This window comes from Drosophila yakuba, chromosome 3R (genome assembly GCF_016746365.2).
Source record: "Drosophila yakuba strain Tai18E2 chromosome 3R, Prin_Dyak_Tai18E2_2.1, whole genome shotgun sequence".
In the NCBI taxonomy this organism is placed as follows: domain Eukaryota; kingdom Metazoa; phylum Arthropoda; class Insecta; order Diptera; family Drosophilidae; genus Drosophila; species Drosophila yakuba.
Window position 1 is genome coordinate 15194606 of NC_052530.2, and position 8825 is coordinate 15203430.

An 8825-nucleotide genomic window follows, 5' to 3' on the forward strand; every position below is an offset into this window, starting at 1 on the left:
TGTTAATTTTAGGACATTTCAAAGAGAAGACACAGAAAATATATTTTATATCTTTTATTAGTTTCCAAAGACATAAAGCACAGATACGGGCATTAATGGAAAAATGGACTAAGGACACTAATGGACACTAATGCGGGAGCTAACTGTAGCTGATGTGCTGCTCCTCGTGGGTGTTGAACTGGGTACGGGCGGCATACAGTAAAGCCGCCATAAAGGCGCCATTGTTCATCACCAGCGACAGGATGGTGGCCATCTTAAGGGCCGGCAGGATGAAGGGCAGAAGGCTGCCAAGCAGAACGACTGGGAAGATCAGCATGGGCACCGCCACCTGCATCATGGTGACCTTGTACGAGTTCTTCTTCTTGCGCTTGCCCAGAATGCCTCCGCCGCCTCCCTCGCCACCGGCCACGCCTCCTCCGCCTCCCAACGCCCCCTGCTGCTTGGAATCTCCTTCCGCTTCCGGTTCGTAGGTCTCCACACTTCCACTGTTCGCACCACCCCCACCGATGGACGGAATATTAATCAGGTTGAGGTCCATTTCTTCGGTCTCACGTCTTCGCGATCGCCCCATCCTCGATTTGGGTGCTGCAGAAAATAAGTAATGGTAAATATCATATAAAAATATATATTTTTGTATCTTTCTAGCTTAGATCTAGTCATTTTTTTCAAAAATGTTATTGCCTTAATTTAAATTTAGTTTTGCTTCCTGAACAACATTGCACATAAGTGTTTCCAAATTTTGTTTCTGTTCTCAAGGTCATCAAAAGTAGCGAATCGCCTTTTAAATAATCTAATGTTTGTTTTTTAAAACGTCTAGAATCGCAAGCTGTACTATGCTAATTTACAAATTTAAAAGATTATATAATACGAAATCCCCAGCACTGGTTTGGGTATGTGTCATATATTTTAAGATTACGAAGGCCACGCTTAAAATCAAGGTAGCCAATCTTGCTATATGAAATGCGACATTATTGTGTGAAAGTATCTTCTATGTATGCAAATTCACTCTTATTAATATTGAAAGAAATATAAAACGACAGCGATAACCAGTTACAATTTAATATATTATTAACAGTCTTACATTTAAGACCGTATGTATAAATAGATACGATGGATAAATTAGCTGATAAGCTCACCCTTCTTGATCGAGAACTTCAGTTTGTTGTCCTTGCTGGGCACAATCTTCACGAGCATTCCGGGGAGGAAGTGCATCTTGAGATCGCGATGCTTAAAAAACCGCTGAAAGTTCACGACTAATCGCTGGTTGAGCTCCTTCTCGGACATCTTGTGGTACTTTTTGCCCACCAGGCTACCCATCTGTGTCTCGTCCCCGAAGAACTGATCCACAAAGTCGCGGGTGAGATTGCCACTGTTTGGCATCGGGCGGCGCTCCTCCATTTTCTGAAGCACGTACAATTTCGTGCAGTGTAGCATGCTGAACTCTCGCAGACACTCGTAGATTCTCATTGGAATGGACGCCTTAAAGTATGACACATTATTCGCCGACTGACTGCGACCTGTGCCCGGGTTCAAGTCTTCGCTAGGACGCACTGCATCTTGGCCAAGTGTTGGGTGGTAATTCAGAAGGAGACACAAGCAAAGTCCGAGCAGGATGTGCCAGGATAAGGATCTTGTCGAGTTAGCTCGCATTTTTGTATGTTTATTTCGCTTCTGCCTACACAACACAACTGCACGGCATCAGTGACAGTGGAAAACTGAATGCACATCTTGGCCAAGTGCAGCTGCCATCCTAGCCCGATTGTCTGGTCACTGAATGCCAATTCTTGGCCACTACTTTCCTCTGGCCGGGCCAACTGGTTTGCGATCGCCAACGCTCGACTGCCTCTTAGATTTAGTTTAGCGGGTCAGGCGGCACTCGCTCTTACTTGCCACATGCTGCAAGCTTCTTGCCCCACTTGCATGACTTATGGCCGATACATTCGTTTGTTTACATCCAAAATTCTGTGTCCAGTTGTCATTCCTCTAATCTTTGTCAGAATCAGTTCTTTTCGAGTTGAGAATGTGGCGCACCTGCCCCATGTATCAATAGCAAAAACTGTGCCACCAGTGCGTCTGCAAGTAAAAGTAACTCAACGGTGAACCAGGTGTTCGTTTAATGTAGAACATTTTGAAAGCAAAAATGGAATCGAAAATATCGAAGGAATATTTGAAAACACTCATGGAGGTGTATGAAATTACATGTTATTTTCTACCCTAATATAAGCTGTGTCTTTAAAATGTAAATATAGTATTCTCTTGCAAGATACAAACCTTTTACATATAGTAAACATATTTGAAATTATTTTTCTGCCACTGCTTATATTTAGTAAACATACATATATAAATTTTTTTTCTGAAATGATAATAAAATTTTGCCAAGAGAGCTTTATTTAAATAATAGTTTAAACATTGTTCATTAATAACTTTAATTAATTAACATCCGCAAGTGTATCCATTAAATGCGATACTTTGTTGACAGTGTGCAAAATTGAAAAATTGCCACAAAGTGGAACAATTAGAGCCGGATTTGAGATGATTGAGTGGCTAGATCGCTAGAAAATCGATACGCTTTGAATTAAGTGACGATGGATCAAGTGAGAGTTAATTAATTAGTCCTAACCATAATGAGTAAAGCCGTAAAGTCTCGGAGAAATCTCGGCCCCCAGACAATTATCGGCGTTGGTGTTCCGACTAACAGTGACCCATTTCGATTATTTTGGAACTGGGAGTATCTTTATAGATAGCTTTCTATACGTGTGGCACTGCGGAAGAGCAGTTAAAAGAACTGTAAATCACGAACGCCCTCTGTTGAATACAAAATGAGAAAGAAATTTCACTTTTCATTTCAGCAGAAAGGCACACGCAATCGAATAAAATCCATTGCCGCTGTCAGCTGAAAATTTCGATAATTGATTTGTTATTTACAAATCTGATAAGCATTTATATAAGTTTGGGGCATCCAAGTCATTTACTCTTTCTATATTGAACATAATTTTTAATGTGCTTTTATTATAGGTATCATATTTATTTTTTTCTGCTTTAAAAAATTTTCCCTTGTCAAACATCTTTACTTTATAATATTTAAATCATTTTTCTTCCTTGCTCAATTGCAATGTTTCTTCATTCAGCAGACTAATTTGCATAATGGTTTTTCAATACAAACTCTCTGCTAAATGTCTTTGCCATCCTCGACTTGTAATAAATAAATAAGTTAAATAAATAATTTAAACTAGACTTAAATTATTATTTGGTTGCACGCTCGCTGAGGCTGAGGTAAATCTGAATCCTGGCCCGCTACCAGCTCGCCGTTATTCCTGGTCTTGCACTGTCATCCTGTCAATCCTCTACCACTCCTTCTCCAACCAGACGGGCTGCTGGGTGTGCGAGTGGGAGTAGACCACTGGCACGGGAGCCTGGACTGGAACGGGTGCAGCGGCATAGGCGGCGGCTGCCTGGACGGGAAGAGCACGGGACAGCATTTGTCCGATGGCCAGCACCAGCAGGATAACGCCCACGCCCAGTCCCTTGATGGAGACGACAGTCAAGGCCGCCAGTAGGGTGGTGATCACGCCCACGACGAAGGCGCCGGGCACCAAGGCGAAGCTGATGCGCCGCAGGAAATGATGGCCAAAAGTACGGCTTTCTGGAAAAATAAAGATCAATAAAATATATTATAATTATCCAATGAATTAAAAACCAAAAGAAAGACAACTTTTTTAGATGCTAACAGAATGTTTGTTTAAAATTTGTGAGGAGGTAAACTTCAGTTGGAAAATACAACTTGATTTGTCACACTTGGAGCTAGTAAGTTTTTACTCATAAGTAGATTCTTAGAATCTGAATTGATTTAGAAATTGTATATGTTAGAGATGGACGTTTGCGCTTTTTTACTTGTTTGCCTTAAGATAACAACAAGCATCAGCATATATTAGATCACTTTCTCTGGAAAATTTGATCACAGAGAATGTTTCTAGGACTCAACAATTAAAAGTAAACAACACTTTAACACTTTGTATAAGCACTAACCCGCCACATCCGATTCCGCATCCGAGCTGTTGGCCGCCTGCTGCTGACCCAGCACCAAATCACATGCCACAAAGAGGCAGACGAGGGCGAACACAATCTTCTGGTTGGCGGCCATTTCGAGTTGATTGACTGTTTGGTGATTCCTTGAGGATGAGTATCTGGTAATCCGTTCGACACTGCACTGCTCGACTCCGGCACTGGCTAGCAATTGAATGGAGGGCTCACATTGACATTGGCTTTTATCGAGGGTCTGGGCCGTCTCACTGGGCGGCTACTTGAAATTCGGGAGCCGGACATCGCGTAGCCGCAGCGTGGCACGAACGTGCGCCAAAACAAGCAAGTCGTGCCGCTGCCTTACGACTCGTACTGAAATGGAACTGCCCCAGCTCATAGATGCCTTTACACTGGAAAAAATGCAGTCAATGTTTAGCAATTAACATTCTAATAATAATACTAATTTGCAATATTTATAAAATCAAATTTACATATTTATATGTTTTGTATATTTATTATTTTATTTTAATTCTGAAAACTCGACGTGACTTTATTTGGAATTTTGCTGATTGATTTACTTCTAATTTCGCGCAGTGTATATTTTTGAATATGCATGCAGTCAGTTATTATTTTCACTACCTCTGAGGGCCCTTTTTCGGGGCTCCCAACGCATTTGGGAGTGTGCTGCATAGGAACTTGGAAATGGAATGGAACTTGGACATGGGCATTCTTTCACGACGCGTGTCTATATTGAGGGCAGCACCCAAGTCTCTGGGTTCGATTCGCTTTCATTTTTCGTCACCGGCCGATAATGATTTATCAGCTAATTAACAATGTCGTACTGCATTTTAATTTATAATCTATACCCGCGCTTAAATCCGCGACTATGTTTTACCATTCGGCTGAGTAACGGATGTTCATTGATGAATGCCTGGCATTCCACGCCCTCTTCATCGCAATTCACTTTCATTAACCACTGTATATGAAAATGCAAATGACACATGAGTAAATAGTGACAGTTTTTCTCTTTGTTTTATCTGGTTCCCTGTAGAAGCTTGGAATATTTCAAATATTCACAGTAAACTTGTTAATGATAGGCTGTTTAGAAACCATTTCTTCAAATACAAGATTTATGTTCGAGTTTTTATCATATTCCGCGCATTTTGTTAGTCATGTTTGGGATCTTTTTCGGACTGGATTAGCCAGACGAAGATTAGATTAAGTTTTGTATTGAGTATCGAATTGCCATGGACATGTTATTGGGGAAATAAAAACATGGCTACCGCAATAAAGATTTCCCTACCGCGAGTTGGAGTAAGTATTTGTTTGCTAATTGTGTGAAAGTAAATTAGGTGACCAAATCGGTAAAGCGGATTTTTCGCAACGCTGGATGGATAGAATTTACTTTCTACTCTGGATTTTGAGAGCGATCTGCCGCCTGCGCCAGTTTTGTCAACAACTTTCCCATGCGACGGCCGTCAAGCGTTAATTGGAGGCGTCTCATGTTTGAAGACCGTAGTCTGCAGTTGTGGGTTAAAGAATGGAGTCGGGAACCGTTAGCAGGCTACTTAGAGAGCCAGCGTTATTTATGGCCAATACCGCGGGGTGCCGGGGGCAATTAAAGCTAAAAGAAATCAATGAGCGAGATCACTGAGAAATTGCAGGCCTACTCCAGTTTTATTTTTTTTCGCCACTACTTCTAACACAGACATCGACTTGTGCGACTGGCAATTTAATTGAAGAGGATCCAGCACAAGAATCGTGTTCTAGCGGTGGTGGCAACTCGCAACCTGCAACTTGCCACATTGCAACTGGCAACAGGTTGCTGATGCAGCGGCCACTTCTCGCCACTCTTTTCAGTTGTCTCTGTGCTCAATTCCAATGCCAATTCCAGCCTCAGAATGCAGCTAACTCTGGCTACTCAGCCGCTACTCTGCTGCTTTTCTTCAGCTTTCTTCGGAGTTGATAAAACGCTTGGCCATCGCCGATCGTGCCACATTTTGCAGCAGGCCATTGCAGCGGTTGCACCAAGATCAATTCACACAGACCCTCAGCCAACTGACATGCAACAGAGATGAGCGACTTGGTGAGGTTATTTTTACTGAGTGTGCTCTGTAGTTCGCTGGTTCTGGGCCAGGACAGCAGTGGCGATGTCAACCAGGAGACATCCACAGTCAGCCAGGAGGCGGCACGAGGATTGGCCAGCAGCTATGAGCCGGAGGACAAGCAGGCGCTGCGCAAGAACTCGCACCTCTTCATGGGCATCTACAAGAACTACAAGAGCACCTATTTGGGCAACAAAACGACCAGTGAGTACAAGAAACGCCTGCGAGATCGCGTAAGTGCTCCCCAAGTGGCGGAAAATGGTGCACCTGAAATGGTTGAACCCGATCAAGAGGACCCAAGAGATTCACTGGCCCAGGAAATTCGTCAGGATGCCCAAGCCGAGGCTCTCATGGAGACCCAAACAGAGTCTCCCAATTACGAAGATAGTGAATCACTAGCTGCCAAAAAACGACGCAAACGCAAGCGCAAGGATCGCAACAAGCGAAAGGAGGAGGTGGAATCTGAAACGGATCAGCCGGATTTTTCGACGGACGACGAGAGCATACAGCGGTACTATGTGGGTCCTGGACTGAACGTCAGTCTGGACATGAGCAACGACATTGTGCATGTGAAACTGGATGGCGAGAATCTCAAGGAGATCATCGGAGCTCGCTGGTTAACCTTAGATAATAGTGAAGAAGGTGGGCATCTGCTGCTTTCTACATATTATATTTAAAAAAAAACTTAAACAATCCATTATTTTCTCAGGTCGCGGCAAGAAGTACGACATGATCACCAAAGTCTTACCACTCTTCATTCTTCCCTTTCTCATCCAATCGGCCATTGTTCCGTTTCTGGTCACCAAGCTGAAGCTGCTCCTGGTCAAATCGATTCTGGTGGGCAAGCTGGCCATCTTCCTGCTGATCATCTCGGCCATCAAGAATGGCAACAAGATGGTCCAGAGCTACGAGGTGCCCTCCTACTGGGCCGGTGAACCAAGTCGGAGGTCGGAGTTGGCCGCCGCTGCCTCCTCGGCGGCTGCCGCATACAATGGCTACCGGGTGGAGGGCAAGCCAACTACCTGGATCAGTTAGGTGGTCTCACACGGCTTTAAGTTTCCGTTCTAGGCTTTTAGTGCTTCCAAATAAACATATACACAAATCGGTTTGATCACCTTTCACTTTTTCTTTGAGTTCAAATGGCAGTAGTTTTACCCAACCAAAACTATGAAATAACGATACAAAATCTTATTTATAAGCTTTAGTAAAAAAACTCTTCTGAATGAAAGTCTTGACTAGAAGTCATTAATCTATTAACCACCTGCAGCTAGAACCGATGACATAAAGTCTGCTTTAGAGTCCATAAATAAAAGCCCCATAAATGCGAAGGAAAGTGATTGCAAGATTGTGTGTATGGTATATGTTAAATAACGTATTTATTGATAGCATTTGTTGTGGCAATAAATAAGAGGTGGAATCAAATAAATTAACTTAAATGTAGGTAAACTATTTGTGTTGGGCTCGACCAGCGCCCCAGTCCTGGATTCCATTTCCAGTGGAAAATCCGTTTAGTAGCAGGAGTACTGCCTTTCCAGCTGGACGCACACATCGCACTGGAGCCGGAATCCCCATACCAGTTTGCAATTGCACCTCCTCTCGGTTCTCACGTGCTGGGATCTGACGCGGTATCCGCACACACGGCACAGCTGCTGGCAGGAGAGGCGTTCCTCCAGAGAACCGCTGCCATCCTTGGAGCACTGGCGACCCCGAGTTCCCTTCCACAATCCGGTGGCATCGCGTTCGCAGTAGTTGGGCGAGTCCTGCATGAAAACCAGGGAGTCTAGGGGAATGTTTTCCCACATGATCTTCAGATTGCTACTGGCTCCTTCTAGTTGGATGGCATCGTCGTACATTTGGAGGAGATCCTGGGCAATGGCTTCGAATGGCTTCAGTACCGCCACACACTCCTCCTCCTGGCACTCGCCCTGCACAGGTCCTGGTTGCTTGCATCGGCATTCTTGCTCCAGTGATCTCTGTAGTAGAGCTCCCACTACCCGTCGATTGTGACCGGTGGCTCCTGATCCAGATCCGAACTGCTTTTCGTACTGCTCCAGTGCCTTGGTGGGCTCATGGGCACAGGGTACATTCAGGGCGTTTTCAGTGCATCCGCATCCGGCGATTACTCCATTGGCACAGTCCTTGGTCAGAGTGTGCACTATGGCTGCCATGGAAATGGCCGCCACATAGACATCCTCCCGATTTGGTGAGTTTTCCTCCGGCTTGGAATTCTTCTGCACGAAGTCCTGGCTCGGGCAGTTCCATCGCTGCCACTGGAAACTCTGCTGACAGCTGTCGAGGGCCTGTTTCACGCCCTTTCCGGTTATATCCTCCCAGGAAAGGGGAGCCTGGAACTGGGTGTACTGGTAGTAGTTCATGGGCTCCAAAACTGCTGCCAGGGTGCTCGTAACACCCATAAATAATGTGATGGCAAAAATCATGTTGTCCGATAATATTATTGTTGTGATGATATGGTGTTATCTCAGCGATGTCGTTAGCTCGACTGAATGATGATGAGCCTGGGCAGCACACTTATATAGCCTGCATATCCCAAGCCGGGGCGCCCTCCTGGGGCCGGCCCGTGGGAATTTCGGGCCTGCTCAAAAAACCGGAAATTTGCCGTTTTCCACTTGGAAATTTTGCATGGACAGGGGGTAGAAACTCCCGGATGGCGGACGGGTACAAAAACCCACTGGCAGCCCG

At 44.6% G+C, this 8825-nt stretch overlaps 4 protein-coding genes across 4 annotated transcripts; 1 reads left to right on the forward strand and 3 right to left on the reverse strand.

Annotated features, from left to right (window-relative positions):
• Window positions 1-39: 39 nt before the first annotated feature.
• On the reverse strand, window positions 40-1701 carry LOC6536933. The gene is made up of 2 exons (XM_002097466.3): window positions 1137-1701; window positions 40-585 (listed from the first exon to the last, which is right to left on the reverse strand). Exons 1-2 carry the CDS (start codon window positions 1648-1650, stop codon window positions 140-142), a joined length of 960 nt encoding a protein of 319 aa, XP_002097502.1. The 5' UTR covers window positions 1651-1701; the 3' UTR covers window positions 40-139.
• Window positions 1702-2964: 1263 nt separating this feature from the next.
• On the reverse strand, window positions 2965-4234 carry LOC6536934 (protein apnoia). The gene is made up of 2 exons (XM_002097467.3): window positions 4027-4234; window positions 2965-3643 (listed from the first exon to the last, which is right to left on the reverse strand). The coding sequence occupies exons 1-2, from the start codon at window positions 4139-4141 to the stop codon at window positions 3345-3347; spliced, it is 414 nt and encodes a 137-aa protein (XP_002097503.1). The 5' UTR covers window positions 4142-4234; the 3' UTR covers window positions 2965-3344.
• A 1860-nt stretch (window positions 4235-6094) lies between these two features.
• On the forward strand, window positions 6095-7160 carry LOC6536935. Its single transcript, XM_002097468.3, has 2 exons — window positions 6095-6767; window positions 6835-7160. The coding sequence occupies exons 1-2, from the start codon at window positions 6095-6097 to the stop codon at window positions 7158-7160; spliced, it is 999 nt and encodes a 332-aa protein (XP_002097504.1).
• A 317-nt stretch (window positions 7161-7477) lies between these two features.
• Window positions 7478-8657, reverse strand: LOC6536936 (wnt inhibitor of Dorsal protein). Its single transcript, XM_002097469.4, has one exon. It carries the CDS (start codon window positions 8561-8563, stop codon window positions 7634-7636), a length of 930 nt encoding a protein of 309 aa, XP_002097505.1. The 5' UTR covers window positions 8564-8657; the 3' UTR covers window positions 7478-7633.
• Window positions 8658-8825: the final 168 nt, after the last annotated feature.

What these genes read in the sequence shown, in the direction of transcription:
- LOC6536933 (XM_002097466.3), bottom strand. Translation starts at nt 1,650, where the DNA reads ATGCGAGCTAACTCGACAAGATCCTTATCCTGGCACATCCTGCTCGGA. An exon ending in GAAGTTCTCGATCAAGAAGG is followed by an intron (nt 586 to 1,136) that starts GTGAGCTTATCA and finishes TATTTTCTGCAG; the next exon opens with CACCCAAATCGAGGATGGGG.
- LOC6536934 (XM_002097467.3), bottom strand. Translation starts at nt 4,141, where the DNA reads ATGGCCGCCAACCAGAAGATTGTGTTCGCCCTCGTCTGCCTCTTTGTG. An exon ending in TGCGGAATCGGATGTGGCGG is followed by an intron (nt 3,644 to 4,026) that starts GTTAGTGCTTAT and finishes TTATTTTTCCAG; the next exon opens with AAAGCCGTACTTTTGGCCAT.
- LOC6536935 (XM_002097468.3), top strand. Translation starts at nt 6,095, where the DNA reads ATGAGCGACTTGGTGAGGTTATTTTTACTGAGTGTGCTCTGTAGTTCG. An exon ending in CTTAGATAATAGTGAAGAAG is followed by an intron (nt 6,768 to 6,834) that starts GTGGGCATCTGC and finishes TTATTTTCTCAG; the next exon opens with GTCGCGGCAAGAAGTACGAC.
- LOC6536936 (XM_002097469.4), bottom strand. Translation starts at nt 8,563, where the DNA reads ATGATTTTTGCCATCACATTATTTATGGGTGTTACGAGCACCCTGGCA.